Source organism: Hippocampus bargibanti, linkage group LG19 (genome assembly GCF_051943395.1).
Source record: "Hippocampus bargibanti isolate YZ-2025 linkage group LG19, ASM5194339v1, whole genome shotgun sequence".
Classification (NCBI taxonomy): domain Eukaryota; kingdom Metazoa; phylum Chordata; class Actinopteri; order Syngnathiformes; family Syngnathidae; genus Hippocampus; species Hippocampus bargibanti.
Genome location: NC_142752.1, coordinates 1,754,150 through 1,770,420, shown reverse-complemented (window position 1 = coordinate 1,770,420; position 16,271 = coordinate 1,754,150). Strand labels below are relative to the sequence as shown.

The following is a 16,271-nucleotide window of genomic DNA, read 5'->3' as shown; positions in this document are numbered from 1 at the left end:
GGCAAGGGTAGCTATTACAACGTAATCAAATGAAATATGCGCACATAACCCTGCGACCTGTTGTCGACGAGTCATAATTTCTGAAACATCATGTCCAGCGTGATCAGCTATTAATTAGGGGTGCCTCAGGGTTCAATAGTAAGCCCCTTGCTTTTTTTTCAAGGTAGATTATGAAGAAAAGACCGTTCATGTCTCTCCTAGGCCTTCAGTAGTGCTATGTCTGAATCAATCAGCTGTGAGTGTGGTGTGATAGGACTACACGTCCACTAGAGGGTGTCGTTAGCCAGGAAATAACTTAGGACTTGAAGAAACTTAAGAAATACTGTCTGTATAGCTAGCTAGCTAACACGTCAGGTAATCGAACACCTAAAATACACTGTAAGAAAAGAATCTGGTTTAAATTAGATATCAAGTAGACAGGATGAACGTAATACAACTAGCTAGCTAGATAATTAGTTAGCTAATAGATAGCCATCCAGATAGCTAGCTCGGTAGATAGCTAGCTAGCTAATAGACAGCCAGATAGCTAGTTAGATAGCTAATAGACAGAAAATAGCTATCGAGGTAGCCAGCTAGATAGCTAGAAAGCTAGTATACACATGATGTAATGAGAACAATCCAACTATAGGTATGAAATGTGTTTAGGATTTAAAAACTAACCTTGGACTGCGTTTCTGCATTAAACAGGCGCTGGCATTTCTCCACTTTTTTTAATGCACGCCATAATGTAATTATAATTGACATTAGTTCTGCCTGCTGGGTGGAAAATAAATGGCAGGTTGATTACAGCCATTCAACATGGCCGACGTAACGATGAAGCGGCGTCAGCGCCAAACTATAAACGACAGAGCAAAAGCATGAATCACAAGGTTCATTTTCAACCCGGCTGGACGTTTCTTCCCCAGATATCCCGCTCGTCGTCGTTGCAAAGCTAACTTAATTGCCATACGAGGGAACGGTCATGATGAGTGTGACATTTATTCGAAGCGTTTCAATATGATGCAGTGGGAGTGGAGAGTGGGGGAGAGTGGGGGCAACAAAGGAAAGTTTATTTTCATGTAGAACAATCACAAGATGGAGATCTTCATTTTGGGTGACGTGCAGCATCCGTTGGCCGCTGCTGCTCACCCACAAAAAAAAAATATCCTGTGACTTTAAATGACCTTGAAAGTTTTGAAAGGTGCTTATAAATTATATGTATTATTATTATTATTATTATTATTCTCCCGCAATGCGCCGTCTGATGACATAAGTGTGTTGCGGTCTTAAAGGACAACCGACGTCACTTGTTTGTTTCCTAACTGACATTTCCTAACTGACATCAGAAAAACGTTTTATAGCATCTAAAATAAAAACACGCAGTATGATATTGTTATTCAAATGCAAAACACCAATAAAAATGACTTCAAGTGTCCAAAATATGCCAAAAAAATGAGCTGCGAATTGGTCATTTTCAGAAAGTCCCGCCCCCAGTTGGTGACGTCACGCCAAGACGTCTTGCATTGCTGCAGAATCAAAACAATGGCTTCAGATTCGAAGAATATGCTTTCTTGTTACACATACAGTTATGAATACGATTCAAATAGTTCTGAAGAGGAAAGCATACATGTTTGCAATCGATTAAAGAATTTATTCCGTGCTATTATGAGGCAACATTGAGGGGAGATGTCTCAACGAAAAAGAGGCACAAAATGGCGACCTCTTGTGGCCACCTCTGTTTCCGCAGGCTGATAAATTCCTTAAATGGAGCTTGGACGCCATCTTCTGGCGGCTTTTGGGTGCCCGAGGTCCCCAGACCAAACAAGTACAGCAAAATACATTGACGTGATGGAAGGACCGCTACAATGCGTCTTTTCTTCGGTCAGGGGCATTCCTTTCGTGACGTCACGGACGGACTCGTCACCGACTCAAAAACAAGACTTCCTGAATATTCAGAGCGAGTCTTGAAACGTAAAATATAGCTATATGCGGTGGAATATTATTAAAATACGCTCAGTAGAACTCATTTGAAGCCATTTTACAAATTATGGACACAACTTGTCCAGAGACGTCGGTTGTCCTTGAAATAAAATACGAGACGACCTTCCCTTGACCTTTTTCATTTTAGTCTTTGTTTGTCGTTTGGGTCTTTAATGAGCTCCCCGATGGTGAATTGTTTGTTTTTTTCCTGCCATTTCTCTCTCCCCTCCCCTTAAAGGAAATTGGTGTGTCCTTGGTCATGGTTACCATGACAACAGCACGGACACAGGCAGGTGGTACGTTTGCTTTTCATGATATAGATTGGCTTTATTTTTTCTGGAGTGGGAGCGGGGAGTTGAAGACTTTTGACGGCTCAACAATATGATTGCTTACGTTTTTTGTTGGGGGCTGGGGGGCGCAATCACACGGCTTTCATTTAGGATTGTGGCCATTTTAACTCATTCACTGCCATTCATGAATTTATTCGGGAATTGAAAATAATAATAATAATACATTTCATTTATAAGCGGCTTTCAAAACACTCAAGGACACTTTACACTCACACGATAACTTTTTCTGCCGGTGAGCAGCGGCAGCCACACGCGCCACCGTTCACTCAACCCGCAAGTAACTCAAATAGATAGAAAAGCTAGCTCACTAGCTAAGAGATAGCTAATAGCTAGCTAGATAGTCAGCTAGATAGCAAATAGAGACCTTATGTTTTTATAATGATATCGAGCGCCATTCTCAAATTTGTTCGGGTTGTTTTTTTAATGCTTGGGTGCCGATAAAGCCTCATGGCTTGTGGCAATGTTTTTTCTTTCCCACAAGGGGGCAGCATTGTCCTTTTTTCCATGTTAGCACTTCAGCTGTTGTTTAAAGTGCTATATAAACCAATATGTATGTATTGCATTGTATTTTGTACATCTGCCCTCATTTCAAGCTCATATAACTCCAGACCCATATAATTTAGGAATTAACTATTTTGGTTTTTCTGATGGGGGGGATGTCGATAAAGCGCTGGTCAGACCTCTGGCAATGTTTATTCCCTTCCACGAAGGGATTTGCCTTTTATCCATGTTAGCGCTTTGTTATAGCTGCAGCTGTATGCGCTATATGTATGCATTTAAGTGTTTTGTTTATATAGTTATGTATTTATTTATGTATGTATATATGTATTTATATATGTATTTATGCATGTATTTGTTTGTTTATCGATATATATTTATGTATTTATTTACAGGTTTGTTTATTCATTCTAATAATGAAAGAACTTCCGGGTTGGCGCATGTGGCTACCGCTGCTCACCCGCAAAAAAAATATCCTGTGACTGTAAAGTGTACTTGAGTTTTGAAAGACACTTTGAAATGAAATGTATTATAATTATTATTATTATCATTATTATCATCATCATCATCATTATCATCATCATGATTATTATATAAATAGTGTATTGTATATAAATAGTATATTGTATTTTTTTACAGCCGTCCCTATTTCAAGCTCAGATAACTCTAAACCCATATAACTTTTACATTAACAATTTTTCCAGATGAAAGAAGAGATTCTAAGGTTATTTTAACGCTGTATTGAATGTTTATGTAGTCCTAAAAGTCAATATTATGTCGGTCCCTGAATTCAGGTGACAATGACAAAAACCCTGGCACTGGAGTCGACACATTTTTGCACATCTGGCAGTCAACGAGTAAAAAAATAAAATATAAATAAAAGGAGCACGAGTCACATTTCGCAGAGTCAGCCTGGCGTGACAATTTGCACCACGTCAACTTCGAGACTGAACTGAAGCCCCCCTCCTCCCACTTTGAAATCCTCAATGGCATTTCTGCCCGCGGCCTAAAAAGTAATGAATACAAAAAAAATCAGATGCCAGAGTAAAAGTCATCACAGTAATTTCACTTTCCCTCCGAAAAACGTGCCTGACGTCTGACAGGGCCATCCATCAGCCCTTTTCAGTCTCCCCCCCCCCCCCCCCCTTATTTTTTGCAATCCGCCGCTCATTAGCGCACCTTTAGCGGGCGACATATAGGTGACATTTGAAATATGAATCACAAGTATTAACATGTATAAACACGCCTTTTATGATGGCAACCGTAATGAGATGTTGTAAATCGCAAGGCCACAGTTCACGGTGCTAGCAGACACATAAAGCCGCCAGAGAGAGAGCGGGGGGGGTTAACAAGGTCGCCAGGCTGCGGCGCTTCACTCCGCCATCTCGCAGCAATATCACGCAAGCTAGCACAGTTGTGAATTCTGCTCTCTTTTATCGCGCGTGTGGGGTAAGGGGGGGGGGGGGTGACGTTAGAGTGGGATGTGTTGAGTGAATCAAGGTTGTTTGTAATATTCCGTGTAAAAAGGTGCGGATAGCTCAGCTTCACTTCCAAAGGCAAATGTCATGAAACGGCCAAATCTGGCCCGCCGCATCAATTTATTCGGCCCGCAAAAGCAAAGCGAACACGTCAAGATGCTTGCTAAAGTCCCAACCCAAATTTCAAATTGTCGGGTGATAAAATGAAGGCTCGGGGGCCAAATCTGGCCCGCTATATCATTTTATTCGGCCCGCCAAAAGCAAATCCAACTTGTGAAATTCCAGGATGCTTGCTAAAGTCCGAAACCAAATTTCAAATTGTCCCATGTAAACCACAATAAAACTTAAAATGATTGCGGTGTCAAAGTCAAGGCTCAGGGGCCAAATCTGGCCCGCTTAATCATTTTATTCGGCCCGACAAAAGCAAATCAAGCACGTCAAGTTCCGTGATGCTTGCTAAAGTCCGAACCCAAATTTCAAATTGTCTTATTTAAACCACAATAAAACGTAAAATGATCGTGGTGTCAAAAATGTCAAATTGGCGTATGTAAACCATAATAAAAATAATAATACATTTATAAGCACCTTTCAAAACTCCCAAGGTCACTTTACAGTCACCGGATACGTTTTGCTGTGGGTGAGCAGCGGCAGCCACACGCGCCAGCGTTCACTCAACCCGGAAGTAACTCAAATAGATAGAAAGCTAGCTAAAAGATAGATAACCGCTAGCTATCTAGTTAATAGGTTGCTAGAGAATAGCTAGTGAGCCAGCTAGATAGCTAATAGAGATCAAATAGCTCATTCTTGACTTCAGATTTGAAAACTAGTTTTTCATTTATTTTTTTGTGCGCTCTATATGTAATATGTGGAGTGAGTAAATGAAACAAATTGTTTCCCCAAATGGATTGGTAGCCAAAGGGGAGTCTCTGGAAAAGGTAGTGTGCAGGGTGCGGAGGGTCCATTAGGATTTTCCACGCCCTCGTCTTGATTCTTGCAGTGTGCAAATCCTCCAGAGTGAGTAAAGCAGTTCCAATGATTTTTTTTTTCCGACGTCCTAACAGTCCGTTTTTGCCAGTTGGGATCATTGAAGTGACGCCATATATTTCTTTAGACTCGTTAACATGCAAAACAAGCGTCAACCGGCAACCTCGTACGCATTCCGGTCACGCAAAGTGAATGTTTTTTTTTGGGCGATTCCATCCCATTCTTCCAGCAGCCAACGTGGTTTATGTTTGTCGCTCTGATACGAGCAGCAAGCCCCCAGCTAATCCCAAAAGTCTTCATTTGGCTCGGGATATGGTCACATTCCATTTTCAAATCTCGAGATAAACGCCCCCCCCCCCTCTCAACGAACCCCCCCCTTGCCATGTGGGGTCGTGCTTCGTCACAGATTGTGGAGATTCGTGATTGCTGGAAAAAAAAAAAAAAATCTCCATCCCCATCTCATCTTGCCTCCCTGCGCCGGCCGGCATTGCCCGCAATGTACACAAACCGCATTCAGATGCAGCATCCACATCAACACCCCCCCACCACCGCCCGGGAAACAAAATAATGTGACTTTTAATCTGAAAATCATCATCCACGCTTCACTATTGACAAAAATACACATCTAAACCAGGGGTCACCGACACAGGTCAAAGGTCAACACAAATATGCACGGTAGGTACAGCCGTATACAAAAAAATATATACAGGTAAGATCCTACTTACGACCTAGTTCCGTTCAGACCAAACGGGTGGTCGTAAGTCGGATGTTACCTGTATATACAATATAAATATGTCAATAAATAACACACAATCTATTCACATCAACCTTGAACTCTTTCTTTCGTTTACCTGGTGCAATCATCGCGCTGCTAACGCGCCGTTCGATCAAACGCCCGCTAATGTTATTTCATTTCGGAGCACCCCGGCGGATCATTTGCATGGCGTCTGTAAAACACCGCCGGGCTTTTTTGTTTCTCAGACACGGAGCTACGTGTGCGCCGAATAGTCCCGCTAGCATTTTGCCCACACTTTTGGATTTGATTTATTGGCAATGACATTCACATTAAAGCCGAATATTGTCAAGGAATAAAAGTGGAGTAGCAACGTAGCTGGGGAGGGAGGGAGGGAAGGGTGGGGGCTACGCTAAGCCGCGTGTTCCGTGTCTTGCTACTTATTGGTTGTGATACAAACAAAAAAACACGCAAGATAGTGAAACAATCAATCCCAGCGGCGCGGCGGCTTTTGTCTGTCATAACACACGTCTGATCTCATTTGTCAACAACGCAGAAATGCTCACATTTTAGGGTCAGAGCATGAAAAAAATAATAATAAATAAAAATAAATAGCAATCCTCAAGGCAACAACCGTCGCCGCTCACTCGTCCGGCGTGAGGTTCCTCGACATGAAAGGTCAGCGCAAGTTATTGACTGACGCGCTTTGGACTGTCATAGCCTGTTATGCTAATGACAGCGAGATGACATCATCAAATATGGCCGAGCATCTAAACAATCCTGCCTGGAAATATGAAATATGGATTTAAAAGCTCACGAGAAGCAGGACGGGGGAGATATTTTTTCAAGAAATATGATTGCATATTGATACTTCGACATATTTGGCATATTTGACATATCATATCTCATCATATCATATAACATATATATCATACCATATCTCATCTCATATCATATATCACATATTAATTAAATATCATATATCCCATATCTAGATATTTTTTTCAAGAAATAAATGATTGCATATTGATACTTCGACATATTTGGCATATTTGACTCATATCTCATCATATAACATATATATCATACCATATCTCATCATATAACATATATATCATACCATATCTCATCATCTCATATCATATATCACATATGAATTAAATATCATATATCCTATATCTAGATATTTTTTTCAAGAAATAAATGATTGCATATTGATACTTCGACATATTTGGCATATTTGACATATATCTCATCATATAACATATATATCATACCATATCTCATCATATAACATATATATCATACCATATCTCATCATCTCATATCATATATCACATATGAATTAAATATCATATATCCTATATCTAGATATTTTTTTCAAGAAATAAATGATTGCATATTGATACTTCGACATATTTGGCATATTTGACATATCATATATCATATCTCATCATATAACATATATATCATACCATATCTCATCATATCTCATATCATATCATATATCACGTATCATATATCCTATATCTAGATATTTTTTTCAAGATATAAATGATTGCATATTGATACAATATCTGCGACATATTTGGCAGGGGGAGAGGGGGATATATCATTCATAATTTCACATCACAATAACCATCTTCACAGATGTAAACAACAAAAGATACGCATGTCTTTTCAATTGTTTGTTTCAATTCATCATTTCTCAAGTACGTAGAGGGGAAACAAAATGGTTCTCACTCACCCAAAAAGAAGAAGGTCCCACTTTCACATTGAACAAGTCCTTGTGTTTATGCAGTTAATACTCCAATTCCACGTAACCCATCCAGAATCTTCATTAAAAAATGACACAATTCCAACAATAAAAATGAAAATGTGGAAAAAAAGTCAAAAGATGTGTTTTTGTATGGTGGTGGAGAAGAAAAAAAAGAGCACATTTGGAGCTAAACAAAGCAAGGAACGTAGACTGAGGAGGCACAGGTGATTCCTAACTAGCTGGCCAGGCTTGATGAGGGAAATGAGGTACAGGTGTGCCTTGCTCAGGAGGGGGGAGGGGGGTGCAGGGAACAGCCTCCACTCCAGTTGGAAATGCAACATAATTTTATGTATTGTATTTTATTTGTAATTGTATTCTATTTATTATTGTATCTATGCTAGTTTGTGACTGTAAAGTGTACTTGAGGGCTTTGAAAGGCGCTTGAAATAAAATGTATTATTAATATTATTATTATTATAATAATCAAGGCAAAACATGACATCAGTCAATGAATATATTTAAAAATGGAATATAGTAAAATCTCCATATTGGGCTTTTTTTTTGGGGGGGGGGGGTCGTGCTATGTTTTATTTTTTATTTTTTTTAAGTATTTTAAAAAAAAGACCCACTATTTACGTTATTAATTTGAGTATAATATTTGTGTATTTTTTTTTTTTATTTTTATTTTTATTTTTTATTTTGGCTGAATTTCACCCAATGACCAAGTCAATTATTTTGTGATGTAATGTAGGGAAAGAGATGCCGTGCTGTGGTGACCCCACGAAGGGAAAAGCTGAAAGGAAAAGAAGAAGTTTGAGAAAATACACGATTCATCTAAACACTCATTAGGCCCCTTTAATCCGCAAATAAATGTCCAATTGAAACATAAATGGCCGCCGGTTTTCAGTATTTGTTATATCCGACAATAATGCCTGTGCCTTTCTCTCTCTCATTTTGTGCTCGCTTTTCCTCAGCTGCCCCCGAAGCGCAGATGAGAACAGATGATAGGAGCTTTTCCATGACCTTCCAGCCACATTCGGCTTTTTTGACTTGGATGTTTAAAGTCGACCAATAAAATAACGAGGAGCGGCTACGCTTCAGATTTGCTCACAATGATAAACTGCAAATGAGTGAGAACGATGACAAAGGAGATTTAGAATCTAGTGACGCCACAGTGCCATCTACTGGTGCATGTGTGTCCTGCTCGTGAGCAAATGGGATGAACCAATCAGTGCACCTGGCAAAATATTGGGTATAAAATACGGGTGAGCATAGACGGCGCACGGGCACACCAATGCGGTTGACTTGGTTTCTATTGATGATTTGTGATTATTTTAATTTTAATTTTAATTTTAATTTTAATTTTAATTTTTACTCGTACACGTACGTTTTTTATTTTTATTTTTGTTTTTATTATGTTATTTTTATTTTTTTATTTTTATTTTTATTTTTATTTTTATGCATTTTTTATTTTATTTTTTTTTATATGTATATTTTTATTTTTATTTTTATTTTATATTTTTATTTTTATTTTTATTTTCTCAGAATTCTCACTTTAAAGTAAGAATTCTGAGAATAAAGTCAGAATCTAACTATATATATATATATATATATATATATATATATATATATATATATATATATATATATATCTTCAGTGGCCCTAATCCTCTTCCGTAGAGTTTACTGTTTACTATAACCATCATAATTTCACATTAAAAAGAAAAAAATTGTGTGAAATATGTCAGCGTGGTCACCGCGTTGAGCAAAACAAGTGAAAAGAGATCCCTGAGCGCCTCCCCACTTCATCTTCTGCACAGCAACACTCGACGACAACGCACCCTCGACCCGAAAGGGGAAAAAAAAATCAATTATGCATGCGGACTTCACAATTTGTCACATCATGTCTTCATTTCCATGCGCGTCGCGCATTTGATCTTCTTCCGAGATAGAAGAAAAAAAAACAAAAAAACCAAAGGCGAGAGATCCGAGTGGATCTTGAGAAGATGGAGAACACTAGAAAAGACTAATGAACGCGCCTTGATGTGGCGGCGGCGGCGCCGAGATGGCGGTGAGTTTGTAGCCCTTTCAAGGCGGAGGTGGCAGCGGTGCGGGTGGATTCTGCTGCGAAACATTTGTTTCTTTAAAGGACAACCGACGTCACTTTTTTGTTTCCTAACTGACATCAGAAACACATTTTAGAGCATCTAAAATACCCAAAACACACAGTATGATATTTTTAGTCAAATATGTCAGATAGAAATATGCAGAAGACCAATAAAAATGACTTAAAGTGTCCAAAATCTGCCAAAAATTCCCGCCCCTAGTTGGTGACGTCACACCAAGACGTCTTGCATTGCTGGAGAGTTAAAACAATGGCTTCAGATTCGGAGAATATGCTTTCTTGTTACTCATCCAGTTATGAATATGATTCAAATAGTTCTGAAGAAGAAAGCATACATGTTTGCAGACCCTATTTTTAAAATTTTAATTCTGCGCGCTAGCAGGCCGGCAACGCGTAGGACAATTTTAGCCAGCCAGCATCTCACACATCTCGCACAGCAATCGACCGCGTGACAGCACCAGAGGGAGGAGTTTGCGAGTCATATAGCCTGCCACTCTCTATTCAACATTTTGAAGGGATTTTGACTTACGACCATTTCGACATACGACGTTTGGTCGGAACGGAACTCGGTCGTAAGTCGGATGTTACCTGCATTTATTTACTTATTATACTTATTTTATACGTCTATTATTTGTTGCAGCTGTGTTAAAGCTAAATCAATATGTATAGTATTGTATTGTATTGTATTGTATTTATTTTATTAAATTGTATTGTATTGTATTCATTTTAGTGTTCATCCGCTCATTTATTAATTATTTATTAGTTATTTATTCTTAATCGTGTATTAATTATGTGTTTATTTAATCTCTATGTGTCTCTTTTGGAGGCGGGTGGACAAAAATATTGCCCGTATTAAAGCAATTTATGCATAATTGCAGAAAAAAAAGTTTTAATAAGAGTCAAGAAATGCAATCTCAATACAATGGACCTTTGGCGGGGGGGGGGGCACCCTGGACAGCTTCAATTGACCGATGGTCATAAATGTGTCACGCCGAAAGACCGATGAACTCATTTGCGGTTTGACATTTGCGTTATTTGTGATGGATCAGCTTTTGTTCATCATCTTACCTAAGTGGCTAAATACCAACGTGGCATCTCTCGGAGGCTTGACGTTAGCAACGATAGCGACAAATACAAAAAAAAAAACACTTACAACAAGGATCAATAAACGAAACCAAAGCGAGGTAGCATGAGGTTAAAGGTTAAATGAAAAGAAATCACGCTAAGGGGACGCAGTCGATGCCAGAGTTCTTAAATAGCAGATCAGGTTTGATGAGGGAACAAGGAACAGGTGCACCTATGGGAGGGAAACGCCCTCCACTCCGGCGAGATCTGCATCACAATCAAGACAAAAAGATGACAACAACCAATGAATATGTTTGATAATGTATAGATATCAATATATGTATATTATTATTATTATTATTATTATTATTATTATTATTATTATTATTATTATTATTATTTATTAGTAGTAGTAGTAGTAGTAGTAGTAGTAGTTGTTGTAGTTGTATTATTATTATTATTATTATTATTATTATTATTATTATTATTATTATTATTATTATTATCCATCCATCCATCCATCTATTCACTATTTAGTTGGCTGTCTATCTAGCTAGGTATCTGTTGGCTAACGCTTGTGGCTAGCCGGGTTGAGTGAACGCTGGCGCGTGTGGCTGCCGCTGCTCACCCACAGAAAAACTCATCCTGTGACTGTAAAGTGACCTTGAGAGTTTTGAAAGGTGCTTATAAATTATTATTATTATTATTGTTTTTATTATTATTATTGTTATTATTATTTTTTTATATCTCTCGCGGGTCCTTCTTGCCCGAACTGGAGGAACTGAACGACACAATAGCATGCGGCAAAATGCGTGCAAGCGGCTCATTTTTATCCGTCGTCAATCCCTTAACTGTATTCTCAAACTGCTCCCAAAGACGTTCCTCATTTACCCCTTCAAAATAAAAAAGGACGGGAATGGCGCTCTACGTCATTATATAAACATAAACTCTCTTTTTGCTATCGAGCTGGCTAACTATCTATCTAGCTCGCTAGCTCTCTGTTTGCTATCTAGCTAGCTATTCGTGTCCTATTTTAAATTCTTGATAAATTCGGGAATGGCACTGAATGAGTGAATATTATGAATCGATTTGGAAACTACACCCGAAAATATGATCGTAAAATGTTGATTTGCATTTCTGATCGGTTATGTATGTCTCGTCTTGAAAGGGCATCACAAAAATCGGCACCGTCGTTCATCGTCTTTATTTCATCAAGTCGAACAAAGCTCAAACTAGCACAAACATCATTTTCCCTGTTGAAGAAACCGGATTGTGGTAGTATCCGGACAATCGGATTGTTCGGTTTAGTTCTTGGCCTTCTTGGTTACCTTTCTTAGACTTATTTGTGAAATCCGCCATCTTGGATCTTTTGAATAGGACAAATATCACCCATATATTTTTTTTTAATCTGTTTTAAATGATAGACTGTTCCTTTATTTACTTGGCTGTGGGGTTAGCGATCTTGCCCATGAACAGAATGCTTCGGGTGGAGTCCTCCACGATCAAGACCAGGAAGGGTCGATCCATCTTAATCCTCATCGGCATACTCATCGGCATCACCTCCAGGGTGGTGACGGCCGCCGCCTCGGTTCCCGTTTCATCAACGTTCAGAACAGCCTCGTGGGATGCCTGCGGAAGAAAGCGCTTGGTTGAAGACAGAGAGAAAAGGGACCTTTGAAGGAGCCTTTTTTGCTATGGGCCAAACCATCCTTGACACTTTTATCGCAAGTACAAATGGCAAAATGTTTTTTTCAGCCACAATAGCTTCTCCTTCAACCCTGTTATTTTGTTTCGAAGCGTCCCTGTATCGTTTTGGCACCCGAGTATGACTTACATTTGAGTTCCTATGCCCATAAAATGTTTTTTTTTCCTCCTCTACAACACTGGTGTCCAATTCAAGGCCCGCGGGCCAAACCTGGCCCACCGCATCATTTTATTCGGCCCTTGTAAGCATAACAAACTTCCTTGATGCTTTCCTAAGTCCGAACTAAAATTTCTACGCGCCAAAAAAAACACGTTTGACAGCATTGACTTAGAAATATCTCTGCGTTCTATTAGTTCTACCTTCGACAGCTTCAGCTTGACGTCGTCGGAAATGCCGGAGAAATCGGCAGTGTCTCCGAAAGCGGTGGTTATTCCCATTTCTTTCAACGTGCTGTCCAAAGCAGCTTTGGCGGAAATGGAAAACTTGGGCAGGAAGACGTCCACCGATCTGAAACACATGGAGGTCTCATGAACAAACGTACGACGTACCGCGGTCAATCCGTTTCCGACTAAATAAGGCGCGTTAGCTTTCATCCTTACTGTCTGTAAATAGATTTGTGCCAATGCTCGATGTAGTCCTTGTTGATGAAGCCCTCCACGTCCTTCATTTTTCCCTCGTCGGGCAGGATGATCATCATGGAGGTGTTACCCTTATAAGGCAGCATGAGGACGGTGGTACCGTTAACGTCGTCGTAATACATGTCGTAGCGACCAGTCCTCTTCATCATGTCCACTTCCACTTTGGTGGTTTCGTCCACCTGGAAGTCGGCCTTCCCTGTCATCGTTTTGTTGAAGGGTCGAAACCATTCTCCTGGAAAAAGACATTGAAACGTTTGTCAAGCGGCGGCGACGGCGTAGCAACGACGCTAGGCTATCGTACCCTTAAAGTAGACGGTGTTGATCAGCATCATCGCCATAGCTTCGTCCAAATCCTTCACGTGTTCTTTGATCATGTCGTGGGTTTTAGTGGCGATGTACGCGTTGATTTCAGCCGCCGCATCTTGGGATTTGCTAAAATCGACTTTGAGAACTCCAGCGGAGTAGAATTCCTTGGCCTTTTTCACAAAGGCCTCGCTGGGACTGAAGTCGTCGTCGATGGCCACCGCGTTGCTGACGTCCAGTTGCTGGTGGTGCTCTTGGTCGTGGTGGTGGAGCATCTCAAAAAGATGCTGGTAGGCTTCGTTGATCTTTGTCTCCTCCTGGCTGCCGTAACCCAGGGTGGAAAACATCTGGCTGTGGGTTTCACCGCGAGCTCCCGTGGCCATTAAAGACAGAGCGGTGGAGATGCCCAGCGGGGAGAAGAAGATGTTCTCCGTCGCACCTGCTTTGGCTAGTAGCGATTTATAAAGGGCAAAACCAAAATCTGCATTGGGAGCGGACAGCATGTGGCACATGGTGTGGCCGTGGTGGTGGTCGTGGTGGTGGTCGTGGTGGTGGTCGTGGTGGTGGTGATGGTGGGGAATCGCCAGGCAGGCAGCCAGCAGCACTGCCGCCACGGTGCAGCTTGCAAAGAAACCGTGCATCTTTACAGCCTGTCGGAAACAATTTTCGAAAAGAAACGTTAGAGCTAAGCTAATCCGACGCAATGTTACGATGGGATGATCTCATGGAACCGTCGAACTTTGTAACAAAGTACCTCCAAGGCAGTGGCGGATCGTCAAGGCCTGTAAAGCCTTCTCTGCTGGCCTAAAGATATCTTAATCAAAGCCTGAATCTGTCCATGAATTCTTATTAAATACAGTAAAGTCTCGTGATATCGATATTCAAGGGAGTCCGAAAAATATCGATATAACCGGGACTATCGATATATCCGACCCTGTTTGCATGTAATTTTCTCCGTGCGTGCATAGAAATAGTATCGATATAACCGGGACTATCGATATATCCGATATCGATATAACGAGACTTTACTGTAATTCCAAATTGTCTTTCAGCGTCCTATCATTACTTTTCCCCTGTTCCCCTTCCAGATGAGTGTTTTCACATTTAAGCATTGAACCAATCACATTTCAGCCAGCAGATGTTACCAGGGTCAGAAATCTACCTGGACGCCTTTAAGATTCCCTCACCACCATTTCTTACCTTAAAAATGTCCTCTTTGCTGCGGGCCGATCAGCAGAATTTTCTCCAATTTATACACCTCCGATCGTCACCTTGGTTAAAAATTAACTGGCGGGACTGCCTCTGTACAAGCAAAGAGATACGTTATCAGTCTGGATGCATCCTTGCACACAAAAAAAAGGATGGAGGGGGGGGGGGTTGCTATTTGGAAAACAATTGCATCAGATTTTTGGATGCGGTTGTAAGCGTTCCTTATCTGAATTCATTACGAACTAAAATCTCTTATATCCATATGTGGTGTGTGTGTATTTTTGTGTTTATATTGCCTTTAAAGGACAACCGACATCACTTTCTTGTTTCCTAACTGACATCAGAAAAACGTTTTATAGCATCTAAAATAGCCAAAACACGCAGTATGATATTTTTAGTCAAATGCAAAACACCAATAAAAATTACTTAAAGTGTCCAAAAATTGAGCTGCGAATTGGGCATTTTCAGAAAGTCCCGCCCCCAGTTCATGACGTCACGCCAAGACGTCTTGCATTGCTGCAGAATCAAAACAATGGCTTTAGATTCGGAGAATATGCTTTCTTGTTACACATCCAGTTATGAATATGATTCAAATAGTTCTGAAGAGGAAAGCATACATGTTTGCAATCGATTAAAGAATTTATTCCGTGCCATTTTGAGGCAATAGGGGGGGGGGGGGAATGTAGCACCAAAAAAGAGGCAGAAAATAGTGACCAAGTTCCGTGTAAGGAATGGATCAGCCCGTTTCCACAGGCTAATAAATTCCTTACATGGAGCTTGGTCGCCCTCTTCTGGCTCTTTTTGGTGCAACATAACGTTTTCAGACCAAACAAGTACAGCAAAATATATTGACCTGATGGAAGGACTGCTACAATGTGTCCTTTTTTTTTTCGGTCAGGGGCGTTCCTTCAGTGACGTCACGTACGGACTCGTCACCAACTCAAAAACAAGACTTGCGGAATATTCAGCGCGAGTCTTAAAAGGTAAAATATAGCTATATGTGGTGGAATCTTTGTAAAATACGCTCAGTGGAAGTCATTTGAAGCCATTTTACAAATTATGGACACAACTTGTCCGGAGACGTCGGTTGTCCTTTAAAAATACAAGAATAAAAATGAATAACTCCGATTTAAATCTGATTCAATTACAATGGGCCCGTGACTAGTCCAGGGTGCATCCCTCCTCTGATCCAAACCCCACTGAGGTCGAATCCGCCCGCTGAAAAGACTCAAAAATCCATTATTTGTCACGCTACGAAAGAAAAGAATGCGATAGGGGGCTGCGGGGGAGCGTGGCGGAGGGGCGTCCCACGCGTTGGGATCGATACAGCGCACTGCACGACCTCTGTGGAGGTCGTGAACTCTGCCGTTGTTGACACACTCAATTTCCATTGCAAATAGGCACGATACAGTTAAATTTGGGCTACTGTTTAGAGAATTAATCACAATAATGATACATTTCATTT

The 16,271-nt window shown here is 40.4% G+C and overlaps 2 protein-coding genes across 3 annotated transcripts in view; both read right to left on the bottom strand.

Moving 5' to 3' along the window:
- ints9 (integrator complex subunit 9) overlaps positions 1-16,271 on the bottom strand; it is a 146,321-nt gene that overhangs the window by 115,257 nt on the left and 14,793 nt on the right. Inside the window, exon 19 of one of the 2 annotated variants that reach the window (XR_016118382.1) lies at positions 14,797-14,899. The exons of the other annotated variant lie outside the window; for it this stretch is intronic. The gene's annotated coding sequence lies outside the window, so the exon portion shown is untranslated. Of the gene's footprint in view, positions 1-14,796; positions 14,900-16,271 lie in introns of those variants that run through there. 2 annotated transcript variants of the gene reach the window in all.
- Positions 12,141-14,247, bottom strand: LOC148883523 (alpha-1-antitrypsin homolog). The gene is made up of 4 exons (XM_089021504.1): positions 13,596-14,247; positions 13,256-13,526; positions 13,016-13,163; positions 12,141-12,580 (listed from the first exon to the last, which is right to left on the bottom strand). The coding sequence occupies exons 1-4, from the start codon at positions 14,236-14,238 to the stop codon at positions 12,389-12,391; spliced, it is 1,254 nt and encodes a 417-aa protein (XP_088877630.1). The 5' UTR covers positions 14,239-14,247; the 3' UTR covers positions 12,141-12,388.

What these genes read in the sequence shown, in the direction of transcription:
- LOC148883523 (XM_089021504.1), bottom strand. Translation starts at nt 14,238, where the DNA reads ATGCACGGTTTCTTTGCAAGCTGCACCGTGGCGGCAGTGCTGCTGGCT. An exon ending in CAACACCGTCTACTTTAAGG is followed by an intron (nt 13,527 to 13,595) that starts GTACGATAGCCT and finishes GTCTTTTTCCAG; the next exon opens with GAGAATGGTTTCGACCCTTC. An exon ending in TCAAGCTGAAGCTGTCGAAG is followed by an intron (nt 12,581 to 13,015) that starts GTAGAACTAATA and finishes TTTCTTCCGCAG; the next exon opens with GCATCCCACGAGGCTGTTCT.